Source organism: Podarcis tiliguerta (assembly GCF_965153285.1).
Source record: "Podarcis tiliguerta genome assembly, chromosome: Z".
NCBI classification, from domain to species: Eukaryota; Metazoa; Chordata; class Lepidosauria; order Squamata; family Lacertidae; genus Podarcis; species Podarcis tiliguerta.
In genome coordinates this window covers 13,628,858-13,647,701 of record NC_139553.1, presented here as the reverse complement: position 1 = coordinate 13,647,701, position 18,844 = coordinate 13,628,858, and the positions used below count along the sequence as shown (strand labels likewise).

The window sequence follows — 18,844 nt, the reverse complement described above, 5'->3', positions numbered from 1 at the left end:
TCCAGCTGGATCAGGACCTGACAGCTTCGGGACTTAATATGAATGGGCAGACTGGCAACCCATGTCCAAAAGAGCTGAGCAGACAAGGAAAGCAGCACTTTTCAATCAAAGATGGAATGCGCATGGGGCATGAAAAACCAATATGATTCTCTCACCTCCTGACTGATTGACTGCGTCAGCTTCTGTAAACTGGAGACAGATTTCTGCAAATCCTGCTGCGGCAGCAACTCCTGCGGCTGTGCGGCCGTGGCACTGGAACTGGTGGAAGGCAAGAACAGGGGAGAGTTAAAACACTGCACATGCTATGTGGGCCAAGCCCCAAAATCAAGACCAGCTCAACGGACATCTGCCACCAAGCCACAACTGCAGCCTAAGTCCTCTACACTGCAACCAAGCCCTGAACAACTTGGTCCAGGATACCCACAGAGACAGCCTGAGCCCTTATATCCCAGATCAATCACCAAGATAGCCTGCAAGAGCATCTCTGGCCATTCCCTGAGTTGGTGAGGCTCATTTGATGACCATGAGAAATTGAGCTTTTAGTGTCATTGCCCCAGTCCTGTGGAACAGGCTGCCAACTGAGATTCAGCTGGGACTGGCTGTGCCAACTTTTAAGTGCCTGCTGAAAACATTTGTATTCCGTCAGGCCTATACAGGCAATTAAGAGTATATCCGTCACAATAGTCTATTGAAGTATGTTTTTCTTAAAAAGATTTTTGGTTTCTACTTTTTTAATTGGTTTTACTGTACTGTTTTATATTGCTGTAAATCGCTGTGATGTATTTTTATGATGCGGCAGTATATAAATATTTTCTACAAATAAAATAAATTTGTGCACTGCAGTCTATTATTTGATTATTGATGTAAACCTCCAAAATGTATTTTGTATAGCTAAGTTTTTACTTCTATCTTCAGTACATCTTATTTTATTGCTATGGCTAGTGGCTGTTGCAAACATTCTTCTAATCTGATCTGCGCTGCAGCAGTTTAGCAAGCATGATGAGACTCCAGCCTTTTCCACAGCTTGGAAGTTTCAGCAGAGAGTTGGAACTGACCTGGCAGTTCTGTGGTGGTCCTCCATTCACAGCTCAAAGTCTGGGAGCTGCTTGGACACCTGCACCACGCAGCAGCCTGAGCATCTCAGCAAGCTCCTATCACCCTTCCCTATCCCCAGAAGCTGGAGCCACTGTCCAGTGTGAAAGGAAAAAGTCTAGGCCAGTCTTGGGCATGCATACCCTCACCCCCATCATCTTCTAGTGCAGCCGCAAAAAAAGTGGTTTGGAAAAATATTGCTCCTGTTTTTAATTAACAGCAGCTGACCACACTGTTGCCAAGCAACGGACTCAGCATTAGCTGTGGTTTGCTTGAAACAAAGCCAATGGAGCCAATATTCCACGGGTTCCTTGCGATTAGGGATAGATGGTTTATCTGCTCCATTCCAAAAATCCTCTGGTAGGGAAGTCATGGCTTTTTAAAGTGGTATTGTTGTGCTTTAAATGTATGGTGTGAATCAGGCGTAACATTGGATACAACTCAATGCTGGTTATACTCAGGGCAGACCCATTAATGGATGCAACTTAGCTCTATTTATTTCAGCAGGTGTACTTTAACGTCCGTTACCTATGCTCTGGTGACCTCTAAGGTTAGATTACTGCAACAAGTTATATGTAGGGTTGCCTCTAAAGACGGTTTAGAAACTTGAGCTGGTGCAGAATTCAGCAGCCAGGCTGTTCACTGGGGGGGGGGTTGTTGCTTTGTTATTACTTTATGTTTGTGTTTTTATACTGTAAACCACCTTGTAATTCTCAAATGAAGGGTGGTCTAGAAATAAAATAAATAAAATAATAAAAATACTCGGAGAACTCAAGCTGAATGCAGAAGGCACTGCCTCCTGCGAGCAAAGGACCAGGGGTTGAGGGTGCTGATCCTCCTCCTCCTCTTCCTACCTCTTTTGGTCTGGCGGGTCCTGCTTGTTTGCCCATCCTGTGCCGTCCTTGGGTACGATGATGATATTAGGGTCGTTTCCTTTGTTCTCAGACTTCAAACTTGGCAAATTGGCAGGAGGTGGCATGCGCCGGGCAGCAGCAACTTTCCCAAGACTCTGTAAGCCATGTCTAGGAATAACTGGAGAGGGAGAGCTATTTTAATTTTTATTATTATCACTATCATTACCAAATATAACCATCAGCCCTTCACACTAAGGTCCCAGCATAGGTTGCAACAATTAAAACGCAACATTAAAAAAGTAAAGGGACCCCTGACCAGTCACAAACGACTTTGGGGTTGCGGCGCTCATCTCGCTTTACTGGCTGAGGGAGCCGGCGTTTGTCCGCAGACAGTTTTTCCGGGTCATGTGTCCAGCATGACTAAGCCGCTTCTGGCAAAACCAGAGCAGCGCACGGAAATGCTGTTTACCTTCCCGCTGGAGTGGTACCTATTTATCTACTTGCACTTTGATGTGCTTTCAAACTGCTAGGTTGGCAGGAGCAGGGACCGAGCAACGGGAGCTCACCCCATCACAGGGATTCAAACTGCAGACCTTCTGATCAGCAAGCGCTAGGCTCTGTGGTTTAGACCACAGCGCCACCCGCGTCCCTTTCAAACATTAAAAACAGTTTAAAGACAACTTGCAATCACAGAAACAAGGTGCAGCCTAAAAATATACACCCATCAAAAGATGAGACTTCAGCATTAAAAGGAAACTCTATGGCGAAGGTGCCTCCGTGGGGAGAGAGTTCCACAGCCTAGGGGCAGCCTCAGAGAAGGTCCTCTCCCAGGCCACCCCCAGCCCTGAACTTCTGAGGGAGGCAGAAGTACCAAGAGGGCTCTCTCTGCCAATCTCAGCACCTAATAAGGTGGGTAGGGAAGGACACAGTCTTTTAGGTATTGGAGTCCTAAGTTGTTTGGGACTCAGATAAATGAGCAGTGAGTTGTTCAAAAGAAAAAAAGGGGGGGAGAGATTGGGTGTTAATAAACCACAAGAATTAGCACACTTTCCAACCAAATGCTAAACATATGTACAGCATCCATAAAGATTTTAACAACAACAAAAAAACCTGCACATATAAATATAAAGCTTATATTTCCAGTAACACACTGGGCAGATTAGTTAAAAAGAACAAAACTGAAGACACTACCAGGACAGAGGTTGGGGATCGATGGTATATAACACTGAGTAAACTGGCAAAAATGTATAAATCTAAATCAAATACGTGTTGAAAATGTAAAGAGAAAGAAGGTTCTTTTTATCATATGTGGTGGTCTTGTAGTAAGGTTAAAGCTTACTGGGGAATGATATATAATGAAAAGGATGTTTAAAATAAGCTTTGTAAAAAAACACAACCAGAAGCTTTTCTTTTGAGAATTATAGGGAAAGAACTATCTAAACTGTATAGAAACTTATTCATGTATGCTACTCAGTGGCGGCGCTTCATGCTCCGGCACCGGGGGGGGCGGACAGCAGGCAGGGCGGGGATGGCGCACGTCCTGGGGGTGTGGCGCTCCGCCCACAGGGAGCATGGCACGTCTTTGTGGCGTGACATGATGCGCACCTTGTGGGGGGATGCCACCCACAGGGGCATGGCGCACCGCCTGTAGGGACATGGCGTGTGTCTTGGGGCCATGGCGCTCTGCCCGTAGGGGCGTGCGCATGTCTTGGGGGCATGGTGTGCTGCCCATAGGGGCGTGGCGCACGGGGGGGGCAGCCGCAATGGCACCCCGCCGGGATCACACTGCTGGTGGCAATGTGCTCCCCCGCATGCCTCTTCCTCCGTCAGTGATGCTACTACAGCAGCAAGAATGTTACTTGCCCCAAAATGGAAAAAAGTCGTCCCAGCAAAGGAAGAATGGATACAAAAATTTATGGAATATGCAGAAATGGCAAAACTTACTGGAAAATAAGAAATCAAGATAACAAACCTTTTATAAAAGAATGGAAATGGTTTATTGACTTTTTACAGATAAATTGTAAACAGATAAAAACACTGGCAGGATTATTGTAATAACCTGCAGTTTCATAAGAGTATATATTTAAAGAAAATGAATAAATGAGCAAATAAAGTTAATTTGGATATGCAGAAGATATTAAAAAATAAATTTAAGGAACCGCAGAAAGAGGGGGAAGGAAGTCAAGTTTTGAAATGTCAAAATGATTGCAAAATTAGTGAAATGTATAAAATTAGTGAAATGTATAAACTTGAAAAGTATTTTTTTTATTATTTTTAAAGACAGGTTAGGGAGGTATAAAAAAAGACACATAAAATATAATACTCGAGAATCAACTTAAGTTATCCCTTATTTTTGAAAGGGTGGGAGGAATGATGACTCCTGCAAACTCGCCCACTAGTGCAATTATTCGACTGAATCAGCCAGATCCATTTAAATGCAGCTTAGGTGACTGGCTATGTTTCATATTATAAGCGTACTCAATAAAATCATATCAAATAGAAAGGAAATTATTCCTGCTTTGACCTCTAGAGATGCTCAGTTTATAGACTGATCTTTCTAAAAGAACAGTCTCCCAGACCTTGGAGGGATTAAACTGTTTCAAGTCATCCCTCACTTGCTTCCATAGCTACAAGCACTGGCCTTGGGCGCACAAACAGAAGCACAAATGCCCTTCCACAAAGCCCTATTACCCAGGTCACTGTTATCTGCACTGATCGGTTGACGTCCTCCAGGATTTGAGACAGTGAGTTCTTCTGCACGCCTCTTCCTCCGTCAGTGATGCTACTACAGCAGCAAGAATGTGTTCAGATGCCAGAGGATGAATCTAAGACCTTTGGCATGCAAAGCTGATGCTTTGCCACTGAGCCTTGAACCTTCCTCCTACCAGGCTAGTAACTTATGTGAGCTTATTTGCAAGGCAACTGTTATTGCACAGAAGACTGTCCATGAATCCAAAGCCTCTAGCCCATAGTTCCCTCCAAGTTCACTCCCCCTTCCTTGCTTACCTGTGGTCCTGATAGCTTCTACTGACTTTCCTTTATACTTATCAAACAGGCTGAGAGTGGAGTACTTGCTTTTCCCATCCTTTCCCTTGGTAAGTTGCCCCAAACGATCGGACATTGCGATGAAATGTCATCTAGTAAAGAAATTTCTCTGCGCCGCTCCCGATCTGCCTGAGGTGCGGGGGAGGAGAAAAGCAGTACAGTAAAAAAACACACACCACATTTTTACATAAAGGACAATATCAATCTGCATTCTAAGCATCTTATTGACCTGCTTTTGTTATTATTGTTATTATTTATTAAATGTGTTAATAGTTTTTTTGTCATAGCACCTCAAAGCAATTTACAATATTTTAAGAAAAATACTCATAGTCATATATTGCTATTATTCTTTATGTTTAATTTGTACAGCACCCTTCATTCAAAGATTGCGGGGAAGTTCACAACATAAAGAATGAAAATACATAATAAAACAAAAAACAAACCAATATTCCCCTCCCACAAACAGATTTAAAAGGCCATATAATGTTAATCACCCAGAGGCTCAGAGATAAAGAAATGTTTTTGCCTTGCACCTAAAGATGTGCAATGAAGGCACAAAGTGGGCCTCCCTGGGGAGAGCATTCCACAAGCATTCCTGTTCTCATTCTGTCACCTTCCAGGCTTCTCATGGAGGGGACACATAAAGAAGGGCATCAGACGATGGGTGCAGGGTCTGGGTCGGTTCATGTGGGGAGAGGCAGTCCTTGAGGTACTGTATTGTGGTCCTGAGCCGTTTAAGGCTTTATAGGTCAAAACCAGCACTTTGAATTGAGCCTGGAAACTAATTGGCAGCCAGTGCAGCTGTGCCAGGATTGGTGCAATCCTGTGCTCAAACCGCCTAACCCCAGTGAGCATCCTGACCGCTCAAGATTCCAAAACTTCAGAGGCAGCCCTACTCATTACACATTGCAGTAATCCATGGGTAAGCAAACTAAGGCCCGGGGGCCGGATCTGGCTCAACCACCTTCTAAATCCGGCCCACGGACGGTCCAGGAATCAGCGTGTTTTTACATGAGTAGAATGTGTCCTTTTATTTAAAATGCATCTCTGGGTTATTTGTGGGGCATAGGAAGTCTTTCATCCCCCCCCCCAAAAAAAAATATAGTCCGGCCCCCCATAAGGTCTGAGGGACAGTGGACCGGTCCCCTGCTGAAAATGTTTGCTGACCCTTGCAGTAATCTAACCTAGAGGCTACCAGAGCAGACAACAGAAGTTAGGCTATCCCTGTCAAGATAGGGGCTCAGCTGGACCACTAGCTGAAGCCGATGGAAGGCACTCCACACCACTGAGGCCACCTAAGCCTCAATCAAAAGCAAAAGATCCAGAAGTACCCCCTAGGTACATACCCCCCACCCCCGCTACTTCAGAGGGGGTGCAACCCCATCAGGAGCAGGCAACCTCCCATCCATCCATTCTAAGCAACCCCCACATTCTAAGCAACCCCCAGTCTTATCTGGATTGAGCTTCAGTTTTTTGGCTCTCATCCAGTCCATTACCAAGGCAAGATAACAGTCCAGTACATCCACTGACGCAGCTACAGATGTAAAAGAGAAATACAGCTGTGTGTCTTCAGCAAACTGCTGACAACATACTCCAAAACTCCGATATTAAGAACAACAACACCTACATTAAAACATCACATACATACAAATAGGCTTATACTTGAGTATATATGGTAGTTTCATTGATGCACAGGAAACTGAGGTGGTGCTCCTGCTAAAGGGCAAAAAACTACAGGAAAAAGCAGCCGCAGGGAACAACTCATGGTTTCAGTTGTCTCTACAAAATGCACAGAGTATGGGAAACAAACAAGATGAACTGGAGTTCTTAATACAGGATGGCAGGCATTACTGAATGACAGACATTACTGAAACCTGGTGGGATGAGACTCATGACTGGAATATAGGAATTGAGAGGTATAACCTGTTCAAAACAAATAGACCAAACAGGAAGGGAGTAGCAGCAGAATTGTATGTAGTCAGCTGTTAACAACAACTGCTGCTCTCCAGAGTCCGGGGGGGGGGGTGTCGTCCATACTTTCCTTTGGTCCCAGGATGTAGAACATTTTGGACCAACATTCCACACCCACAAGAAATGGGCACTTTATGTTAATTCCTCCATAAATAAAGCCTACTGCTTTATTTAAAACAGCCAAGATTTCATGAGGATAACTTGTCCTGTGGGTTCTCTTTAAACAACCCTTCCGTGTTAGAAAATGAGTCCACTGAGGTTGTTTGTGTTTGTTTCCCAGGTTTATTAAGTTGCTTTGCTATGGCTCTAGGGCCACTGGGACTTCATAAGGACTGCTGTGTGTGTGTGTGTGTGTGTGTGTGTGTGTGTGTGTGTTGTGGGGGGAAGGGAGGGAAAGAGAGAAAGAGAGAGAAGTGGTGGCCAAATGGCACCTGCGGGTGGGCCAGATGCAAAAGTAGGTAGAGCAACAAATTTAAAATTCACGTTTCTACAGTAGGCTAGTTTCTGCATACACTCACAAACCCCTCTCTATCCCCCATCCAGGCAAGCAAGTGGCAATTTCAGAGTTTAAGGAGACTCTTTGCAGCCAAGCAAAAACACTCAAGGGAGGTGCAAAGCAGGGCTGGTGAGAGGTGCGGCTGGGGGAAATTATGAGGGCAGGACAGAGAGGTCTGGAGGGCCACTTCCAGCCCCTGGGCCTGGAGTTCCCCCACTCTGACCAGAGCGAGGCGAAGGGTGATGATGAACCCATCACAAGTCCCCAAGCACACGAAGACCTGGCATGCTCCCCAGATTTTAATCAGCAAAACAGCATTAATGCAAATAAAGACCCGAATCATCTACATATTTGCAGTTGCTTTTCCTGTTGTGGCAATATCAGTTCAGTCTTTTCTGCATAATAAGTTAGTGCTACTCGTTAGGTCTGGATCGCTGTGGCCTTGGCAGCAACAGAGATATGAGGAAGGCTCAATAGCGACTGGCCTGCGCTTGGCAATTTAACTGAATCAAAGCGATTGCATGTATGTATATACAACAGGAAAACAGTGACTCATCAACCTGCACACTCTGCGCACTCCCATTGACAACACAATTCCCCAGATCCTTGCAGGAAGGGGAACATTTGCAGTAGCAGATGTCAGGTGGTTAACAGAGGATGGAGAAGAAGAAGAAAAAAGGAGAGGGCAGGTTGTAATCCTTCAAGAAAAGCCAGCGAAACAGATCACAGTCTGGAGATGCCAACGAGAAGCCCTAGCAACCACCCTTTCTCGCAATCCCAGTTCGCATCGGAACAATGACAGAGGAAGGAATAAACAACTGTCACATCTCAAGGAAGGATTGTTTGTGTTACCATCAAAAAGGTTTCTCGAGAGCTGCTTGGGCTGGATCCCCTCATGCCTTTCCAAAAGTGGCCCAGCCCCAGTCACATGTAAAGAAGGAAGGTGGTGAAATTTAAAGCACAAAAGGTGCACAGGCAAAAAAGAGGGCTGACCAATGACTGCCTGCCCCCTTCAGGGCCATGAAGCTCACTGGGTGTGACTCTGGGCCAATAACTACCTCTAAACCTATAATGTACCTCACAGGGTTTTTGTGGGGATTAAATGGGGGGGGGGGGAGAACCTTGTGTACCACATTAAGCTCCTTGGAGGAAAGTGAGAAAAATGCAATAAAATAAGTAAATAAATAAATAGTACTAGAAAGCTGTTGGTAGGGCACTGGTTAGGAGAGGGTGTGTAGAGAAGGGCAGAAGAAGGAAAACTACCAAGTGGGTGCTTGCCTCCCACCCCAGTCTCACACTCCCACCCTTTTACACATGGCTGGGGGATAAACCAGTGTTTAAATACTTGGGTCGGCCACTACACTGTGACAAGGGAAGGGAAGGGGGATATGTTGCCCTCAAGACATTGCTTTGGCTCCACCTGCCACCAGCCCGAGCCAGCGTGGCCAACGTTTAGGGATGGGAGTTGGGAGTTCTGCAAACCCCTGCTCTAAACAGTGCAAACCTAGAAATGGTTATTTTGCCAGTGGAATTCTTAGGCAAGCTGCAGAGGAAGGGGCTGCTTGTTGCTCAGCCCCACCTTGCTGGGCATGAATGAAAGGCACCTGCTAGAACCAGCCAGATTGACTGAAGCACGTACAATTCTTATTCTTATTCTCTATAGCCACAACTTTCACATCAGCTCTGGTTACCAAGATGCTTCCAGAAACAGTCAAAGTGCTGGTGATTACCTTGAGAGCTCTACATCATGGGTAGGCAAACTTAGGCCCGGGGGCCAGATCCGGCCCAATTGCCTTCTAAATCTGGCCCACAGTCCAGGAATCAGCGTGTTTTTACATGAGTTGAATGTGTCCTTTTATTTAAAATGCATCTGGGTTATTTGTGGGGCATAGGAATTCGTTCTCCCCCCCTCCAAAATAATAGTCCGGGGCCCCCACAAGGTCTGAGGGACAGTGGACCAGCCCCCTGCTGAAAAAGTTTGCTGACCTTCTACCTCATAAGGTACAGCCAACAGAGCCCACCAAAGGTTTATTTATCAGTATTTATAAAGCACTTCATAATTTAAAAGCCCTACGCAATATACAGAATAAACAGCAATAAAATAGCATCTTTCAAAAAGTATAGCAGCATTATAAAAACAAGAATTCAGAGACAACACGGTCCAGTCTTATGGACCACCAGGAAACCCTGAGCAAAAAATGTGCCTTTGAAAGATGTGTAAAGCAGTTGATGATCACAGAGCAAAATGGGCACCTGACAGTGCAGGGAAAATGGCAGAAAATGTTCATATTGGGTCACCACTCTACAGTGTCCAAAATTCTCTAGGCACCAGGCCTATTTTGCAACTGGCACAGGTCCGACTGTGACCACATGGAGGTCTCTGGATGCCAGGCTAGCAACTGACATCTCCATCTGGCTGATCCCTCCACCTTTCTTAAAACAGGTAAGCAGAAGAGCTTATTTGCTGCATTTATATCCCACCTTTTTCTCCAAAGAGCACATGGTTCATTCCCCCAATTAATCCCTACAACGACCCTGTGAGGTAGGTATGGAGGCTGTGACTGACCCAAGGTCACTCAGGGAGGTTCATGACAGAGTGGGGATTTGAACCCTGATCTCCCAGGTCCTAGTCCGTTACTCTAAGCACTACACCACACTACACCACACTGACTTCCTAGAGTCCTTCTGTTATGGAGCAGCTATTAAGTTAAATAAGTATGGGAGAAAGCAAAATGTCACTTAGAGAAGGATCTGCAATATTTTCCTTGAAGCTTGCATTTGTTTTATTCTGGATTGTTTTATTTGATGTTTTAATGTGTTGTGAATTGTTTTAAGATTTTTTTTATTTAAACTGTAAAGTGACATAGAAATGAAATAAATAATAATAATAAATTTCACTGGAGGGGAGGCGCCTAGGCAAAGTTTAATTGTGGTATACAATAGAGTATAGTGCCACTAGAACCCGTCAATCCCAGCCAAAAGATAGTAAGAAAAGCCATGTTCGAAAAGGCCAATGGCCCACCTAGTCGTCTTCTTGCAAATGCCTTTGGGAGGCAGGACATGAGGGCAACAGCAATCTCCCCACTTGCAATTCCTAGCAATTGGCACCCAGAGGCTTCCGACAGTGGATGGTGATGAACACAGTCTTCATGACTAGTAGCCAACAATAGCCTTTTCCTGCATGAATTCATCTAACCCTCTTTTAAATCCTTTCAAGGTGACAGCCTTCACTACCTTTTGAAGCCAGCACAGCCGATGGTCAGGTATAATGGACACTGTAGTCTAATGCCCAAAGGACACCATATGGGATACCCACACGAGAGAGGACAGGACAGCCACCATGAAAGACATAGTTGCTGTCACCTTGCAGAAGCCAATGAGGTCTGATACTAGCAACTGTCTAGAACAGAGAATGGCTAACCTAGCTTTGAGGTGCTATGAGGGTAACTCTAGGCTGGATTTGAGTGGAAAGTGAAAAAAATATTCCCCCCGTTTTTCTGCAGATTTTCCATTTTGTAAGCTAATGAGTATCATGAACAGATGCAAAGTGCAACAACAATATTTAGACAAGTCTGGCCATTTCAATTTATTTATTTGTTTGTTTGTTTGTTTGTTTACTAAGTACAGTGGTACCTCGGTTTAAGAACGGTTTTGGTTTAAGAACGGACTTCCAGAATGGATTAAGTTCGTCAACTGAAGTACCAACGTACAAGTAAAATAAATGTGCTGAACGGGATTGCTCCCTGGGGGCATCAGGTTATCTTACAATACAAATTAGCCCAATTTACATTGGATTTCCCCCCACTTTCAAACCATGGTTAATGACCCTGGCTTCAAGAAACCATACAGTTTTAAACAACAGTTTGGACACAATGAGACATTTCCATTAGTAAAAATGGAAGCAAGGGCTTCCAATTTCCTCCTTGCAGCTCACAAAAAATTGTGCAGATCAAGGGTTGGAGTTGTTAAGCTCCACATCACCTTTGGGATAAATCTGTCAAGGGCCAGAACAAAAAGTGTCCTCCTACCTTTTCCCTTTCACCATGGAAGCAAACCGTATCCTCTATCACTGATCTTGGTACAGGGTGCAAGGGATGTGGAATCAATGGGGAGCAACCAGAAAACAAATAGAGGTAACTTAACAAGGTTATTTAATTGTACTAAACATTGCTTAAAATTTAAAAATAAGGGCTTAGTTCTTTGCCACTGGTGGCCAAAACATTAGTAGCCCAGAAAAAGCAAAAGGTTAAAGTCTACACAAGCAACTGAGCACAAAAACTGTCTGCACACTTTTCAAAATTCATATCCACGAGGGCTAGCCACTTGACTTTTTAAAATGTAAGCTGGAAATTCAAGAAAGGAGCACACAATGTCCCTGAGGTATCTAGCTTCAGGGTGATGAGGGAGAGTCTACCAGGTAGGACAACATTTGGAAATCAGAGGAGAGACCGTTATTACTTCTCTCCCCCTGAAGGCTGTTGATGGGCAACAAATGATTTGGCACAGGTGCATGTGGACAGGTGGGTAAGAAAACACCTATGGGCTGATTTTGCAAGGTGGCAATTAGAAAACACCCACCCACACATTATCGACAGTCTTTAGAAAAATCCTAACCCAGCAGTTCAGAACTAAGGGCCACTTGCCAATCTCACCCGAAACGCTTGCCAAAAGCAACAGCAAGCAGATGCAGAGGAAACACTGGAAACTGCCTTATATTAGGACACACTGTTTGCCCATCTAGCCTGGTACTGCCCATTCAGTGGTGGGAAACCTCCAGCCCATGGGACAAACTAGGCCTGCAAGGCTGTTTTCCCAAGACCCACAGCCCTGCCCCATGCCCAGTGCTAACACAGTACAGTCGTACCTTGGTTCTCGAACAGAATCTGTTCCAGAAGTCCATTCTACTTCTGAAAAGGTTCGAAAACCAAGATGTGGCTTCTGATTGGCTGCAGGAGCTTCCTCAATCGGAAGCCATATTGGACGTTCGGCTTCCAAAAAAAGTTTGCTAACTGGAATACTTACTTCAGCTATTCCACACTCCTGCTCTAGGTGCTTGGGCAGAAGGCTCTCACCTGCTACCCTGATCTTATTACCTGGAGAAGCCAGGAGTGGAACCTGGGACCTTCTACATGCAAAGCATGTGCTCTGCCACTCTCACCAGAGAGAATAGAATGGAATGTCCGGGTTCAAATCACTGCTCAGCCACATATGAATAAGGCATCTTCCTCACACCCATACACAAAATTCAGCTTCCAACCAGGGAATGGAAATGATAAAATTGCCAACGCTCACAGAGCTTCAGTTCAGATGGAATGCCAAACCATGGTGGTTTGGAATCCTGGTTTTGAAGGCAAGCTCAAACCATAGTTTGCTAGTTCAGATGCAACAAGAAACTGTAAAGTATTTCATTGAAGCGGAGCAAACAAAGAGCCTGACACTCAGTCCTGTGACATTGCCACTGCCTGTGAAACGATTCCACAGCTTCCATGCCCCCGCCCCCCCCACCAATGTCTCATTGTAATGTCATGTGATTGCCAGGTGGGGGACACTGCCCATCTTCCAGATTTGGCCCATCAGTTATGTGTGGAGGAGATAACAATCTGGGCTCCTGGCCAAATCCCATTCTCTACCCCTTCTGTTGCAAATGAACTGGAGCACAGAAACACATCTACACTGCCCTGGCATGTATCCAGGTCAGAAGTGGAAGCTTATCTTCACAACTGTTAAGATTAGCGGCAAAGGAAAACAAACACAAGGTTTAAGATAGGGGCAGGGAGAGAGAAAGGGTTATATCCAGTGCTAGTCCTTCTCAGAACCGAGAACCTCAGAGCCTATCTTGACTAAGTTAGATCCATAAATTTTAATGGGTCTACTCTGGATACAACCCAAAATTCCTATTGCCAAGGCTTTAGGTAATCCTTTATACCCAGGAGGAGGATTTCATGCCTGGTATTCCAATGCAAACAACAGTTTCTTAAGTGGGCATAAAATGAGAAAAGCAATGGACTTTCCTTCACTGGAGGTTTTTAAGTAGAGGTTGGATGGCCATCTGTCATGGATGCTTTAGCTGAGATTCCTACATTGCAGGGGGTTGGAATAGATCATCCTTGGGGTCCCTTCCAACTCTACAATTCTATGATCCTATGGAAGGTAGATACAGTGGTACCTCGCAAGACGAATGCCTCGCAAGACGAAAAACTCACAAGACGCAAGAGTTTTTTGTTTTTTGACTTGCTTCGCAAGACGAATTTCCCTATGGGCTTGCTTCGCAAGACGAAAACGTCTTGCGCCTTTTTCTTAAAACCGTCAATGCATTCCTATGGGAAACCATCAATGCATTTCCTATGGGAAACCGTGCTTCGCAAGACGAAAAAACTTGCAGAACAAATTAATTTCATCTTGCGAGGCACCACTATATAAGGAATCAGAAGAAATATTAAAACAAAATATAAATACTAGACCTAAAATACTAATCCATGAATATAAAAACCAAAATATTTTAAAAGATAAATCCACCTCAACTAAACTAAACTAAAAGGATGAATGGGAGGAAAGGCCAAGGATATAACCAATTACTTTGCAAACTAGGGGTAAAGGCCTTGGTAAAGAACAGTATTTGTGCCTGGTGCTTATAAACAGACAGCGATGACGCCAGTAGGGCCTCCCTTGGGAGAGCATTCCACAAGCAGGGAGCAGTGTTAGAAACAGATATTTCAGCTAATTGCCAAATGGCACCTTAAACCTGGGTGACAGTCACAATATATCTAGGTGCCTTTTTTATGGCAGGGATTATTATTATTAAGAATTATTTACTTTCTATACCTAATAATAATAATAATAATAAGCCACCCATCCATCCGACTAGGTTTCCCCAGCCATTCTGGGTGGCTTCCTGCACATATAAAAACATAATAAAACGTCAAATACTAAAAACTTCCTGATACAGGGCTGCCTTCAGATGTCTTCTAAAAGTTCTTCATCTCCTTGACATAGAGAGCATTCCACAGGGAGGGCACCGCTGCCAAGAAGGCCCTCTGCCTCGTTCCCTGTAACTTCACTTCTCGCAGTGAGGGAACTGTCAGAAGACCCCAGGAGGTAGACCTCAGTGTTTGGGCTGAACAATGGGGGTAGAGACGCTCCTTCAGGTATACTGGGCCAAGGCCACTTAGGGATTTAAAGATGAGCACCAGCACTTTGAGTTGTGTTCAGAAACGTACTAGGAGCCCATGAAAACCCTTTAGGACCAGCGTTATATGGTCCGGAGGCCACTCCTAGTCACCTGTCTAGCAGCCACATTCTGGATTAGTTGTAGTTTCCAAGTCTCCTTCAAAGGTAGCCTCATGTAGATGACATTGAAGTCCAAGATGGAGATAAATCAGAGCACGTACCACTATGGCGAAACAGTCTGTGGGCAGGTAGGGTCTCAGCTGGCATACCAGACATGGGCGTAGCCGGGGGGGCAGATGCCCCCCTAAATCAATAAAAATAAATAAAAATACATAGCAAACTGATGTTCTGCCCCCCCTAACAAAGGCCTGCCCCCCCCACAGCAAAAATCCTGGCTACGCCCATGGTACCAGATGGAGCTGGAAGACAGCTGCTCTAGACACAGAAATGACCTGTGCCCCCATGGACACCTGTGAGTCCAAAGTGACTCCCAGGCTGTGCACCTGGTCATTCAGGGGCACAGTTACCCCATTCAGGAGCAAGGAGTCCCATACACCCGCCCACACCCTGTCTTCCAAAAACAGTACTTCCGTCTTGTCGGGATTCAACCTCAATTCATTAACCACCATCATTTCCTCCAACTGCCTTCAGACACTCACACAGGACATTCACTGCCTTCACTGGTTCTGATTTAAAGGAGAGATAGCTCTGGGTATCATCCACATTTTAAAAGAAAAAAATCTCAAAGCAGTTTACAACACATTAAAACATCAAGTGAAACAATCCAGAAGAAAACAAATGCAAGTTTCAAGGAAAATATTGCAGATCTGTCTCTAAGTGACATTTTGCTTTCCCCATACTTATTTACCTACCTAGCTGCCCCATAGCTGGAGGACCCTAGGAAGCTACTGATAGCCTTTTACCTCCATGAGCTTGTCTAAATAAGACAGATCTGTCTAATTAAGCTCCTTGGTATCAACAGTCTTGTCTATCTTGATTGTTAGCTTGATGTTGTCAGAAAGGGGCACACGATTCCAGCAACTGTTTTTTGGAAGCATCTCTGACTGTGGAAGCACAGCATCGTCACCACGGCTAGTAGCCACTGATAGTCTTATCCTTGATTCATCTGTCAGTCCTCTTCTAAAGCCATCCAAGTCGGTGGCCACTACATTTTGGAGCAAATCATGTCAAATGCCCATCAACCCCAGTATTTTCTCTCCCAACAGTGGCCAACAGCGAAGCCCACAAGCAGGCCATACGGCCAATAGCACTCTCTTCTGGTGCTCCTCCTCAGCACTTCATAGTGTTTCTGATTCTGGAGGTGGCATATAGCCACCATGGCTAGCAAACACCGATAGCCTGGTTTTCTGTGAATTTGCCTATTCTGCTTTCCAATGGCTGCTAGTCCCGTTTGCTGTTACAGGGCCTTCAGAATGAGAGACAGTGTGTCCCTGAATAGCAGTCACTGGGCAACACCTGCAAGAAAAGTCAATTGTTCTTATGTCCAGCTTGTAGGCTTCCCACTGGGGCTTTCATTCGGCTGCTGTGGAAAAGAGGATGCTGGACTAGATAGGCCTTTGGTCTGATTCAGCAGGGCTCTCCTTATGTTCCTGAACCTGGTGGCCACCAAATCTTACGGCAGAAAATTCCATAGTTTCCCCATTCTTGATCCTAGCTAGGGCCTAGGCAGGAGGCAGGAGCAGCAGGGAAACCTCCCAAGAGTTATCAGAAAACCCTATGAAAGGGTTGTAGCTTAGTGGGGGAGCATCTGCTTTGCATGCAGAAAGTCCCATGTTCAATCACCAATGGCAACTATTCCAGGAAGGGCTGGGAAAGTTCCTTTTCCTGAAATCCTGGAGAGTTCCCGCCAAGTCTGCTTAGCTAGATGGGTCAATGGTCTGACTCTGTATAAGGCAGTTTCCTAGGTACCTGGAAAGGCCAGAGGGTCACAGGTCCCCTGGCCCTGCTTATAAAATGTTTTCCTGCTGCATCAGTGCAGCAAATTCAGCAGTCAGAATTCAACAGAAGCCATCCAGATACACCTGAGAAGCCCAAACCTGAGCCTAAAGGCAACAGCCTTTATGCAGTTTGTCAACAACACCTGATATTGAAAAGTATACAGAGGAGAAAGAAGATGGTGCCTGAAGCAAGTCTCCTGTGAGCCTCAGCAGAGGGAGTAGGAGCTTTTAAAAAATAATACAAGACACACTCCCAGAAAACAAGCTTATACCTCAGCCACAGATAAGGACTGCGGGAGTCACCAGATGGCATTCTAAACATCCTCCCTTCCTTTGAGGCTCTTCGAAAGCCCCTTTGAAATCCCGCTGAAACCATCCAAAACTCCTCAAAGTTATCTAAAGCTATTTGAGGCTAATTACAACACTCAGAGTTTCCTTCAAACAAAGCCCTCAAATATATGGAGGGGACAAAGTAACCCAAATCTAGTCCGGGGATGGTACTCAGAGTTATAAAGAACTAGGAATTTCTCTTACACAAGCTGCAGAAACGCCCCCAAGAAAAAGCAGGCCAAAATCTTACACTATTTCAACCAAAAGCAGACGATACAAGAAACATGGAGAGCCTGCACTCTCACGAACGGTCTGTCGACCAACCGTACCTGGCATGGGAGAGGTATACTGTGCTGAGCATGGAAGTTCCATTTGGCTACCATGAATAATAGCCCTCAACAGACTCATCCTCTCCCCCCCCAAACAAAAAATAATGCTCATCTATAAATTTTAAGGGCAGTATTCAACTCAAATGTCCCATCAGTGCAAGGATTTGCCTAATAGCCATTATAGGTGTGCTCTGCCTCCACAGCTGGAGGCTGTACTACCAGTTGCTGGAAAACGCAGGCAGAGAGAAGGCTTGTGCTCGGGTCCTGCTTGAAGGTTTCCCACAGGCCTCTGGTTGGCCACTGTGATAACAGGATGCTGGGCTAGATAGGCCATTGGCCTAACCCTGAGGGCTCATCTTACATTCTTATGATTTCTGCTTGTGCAATGGGACTTTCCATCCTCTTTTCCTTTTGCACTCGCACCAATTCTGCTCCAGAAGGTTGGGGGAACGCCTAAGGCTGATTTTGGGGAGTGAGGAGAATACTCTGCTGTGCAAACAAATTCCTCATGTAGCACTACACTGGATATAACCCTAGGTTTAGGGAGGGGGGGAAACAAAGAAATTCCCCCCCATACCATTCCATCACCACCCCAGGACTTCACATTTCTGGTCTTAACTGGTCTACTTTAATATTTCCCTCTGTTTTGGAGCAACAGATCCAGTGTTAGAAACTCAGATAAATAAGCTAATAAGGCTCAGCTTGGCTCCCAATTTGGCCCATGAGGCTGTTTCCCAAATCACACCCACCCGCCCCACCTCTCACATTATCCGTGACATAAGGTATGGGGCAGGTGAAGATGCAGCTGCCATTGTGTGATCAGGAGCCTTAAAGTGCAATGACAAGGGAGGCTTGCACTCCCTGTCAATCAGCTGATCAGTGGCAAGAGCAGGTCACCTGGGATCAGATATATTCCTGAGTATCCCATGGGGAGCTCCTCAGCACAGCTGGACCCAATAGAAAGCAGGGCTTGAAGTTAGTGCTAGCAATGGATAGGAACTGACTTAAAGCTTCCTGGGTTTGGCTGTGCTGTTATGCTTCCCATGGAAAATTCCATAACTGGTCAATCCTTGAAGGGGCTTATAAAGAGCCCTCCTTAGCGCTTTGAAGCATCAACAATCTTTTGATCGGCAGCACTTCAAAGCACTAAACACTATTGGCAAGCCCTGAAGTCACCTGAAGTCAATGTGACTGACAGGTGAGCAGCCCCACCCACCTTACCCAGGGACAAGTATGGCTTAGCACCAGTGTGAAGAACACCTGAGGCCCTCCAGCTATCATTGGACTACAGCTCTCATTCCATCATCTTTGACCACTGGCCATGTGGATTAATGGGAGTTGGAGCATAATGACATAGAGAGAGGCACAGATTTAGGGTGATGCCCAAACAAGTCCACTATCTTTAACCCCAACACACATAGGAGGAGCCATTTCCAGCCAGACCATAACATGGACCAGGAATGGTCACAAGGCAGATGCGGACTGTTCAAGGACACCTTCCCAATTACCAACCAATTTCAGAACTGGGATACTGATAACCCTTCTATCGCAAAAAGCAGAGGGGGGAGGAATGAAGTGTACCCCACATTGGCTAAGCTCCTT

At 45.3% G+C, this 18,844-nt stretch overlaps 2 protein-coding genes across 21 annotated transcripts in view; both read right to left on the bottom strand.

The window, feature by feature from the left end:
* Positions 1–18,844, bottom strand: part of LOC310669594 (uncharacterized protein) — a 570,356-nt gene that overhangs the window by 210,422 nt on the left and 341,090 nt on the right. The window contains exon 3 of the mRNA XM_083423962.1: positions 3,186–3,284. The gene's annotated coding sequence lies outside the window, so the exon portion shown is untranslated. The remainder of the gene's footprint in view (positions 1–3,185; positions 3,285–18,844) is intronic.
* PRRC2B (proline rich coiled-coil 2B) overlaps positions 1–18,844 on the bottom strand; it is a gene marked incomplete at its 3' end in the record, with an annotated part of 67,803 nt that overhangs the window by 46,328 nt on the left and 2,631 nt on the right. For all 20 annotated transcript variants that reach the window (XR_014507176.1, XM_083423306.1, XM_083423313.1 and 17 more), the window contains exons 2-4: positions 4,953–5,120; positions 1,947–2,124; positions 156–258 (exon numbers count right to left, since the gene is read on the bottom strand). Coding sequence is in view for 19 of the 20 variants with exons in the window: in XM_083423306.1 (XP_083279432.1) it covers positions 156–258; positions 1,947–2,124; positions 4,953–5,067 (396 nt within the window). The remainder of the gene's footprint in view (positions 1–155; positions 259–1,946; positions 2,125–4,952; positions 5,121–18,844) is intronic.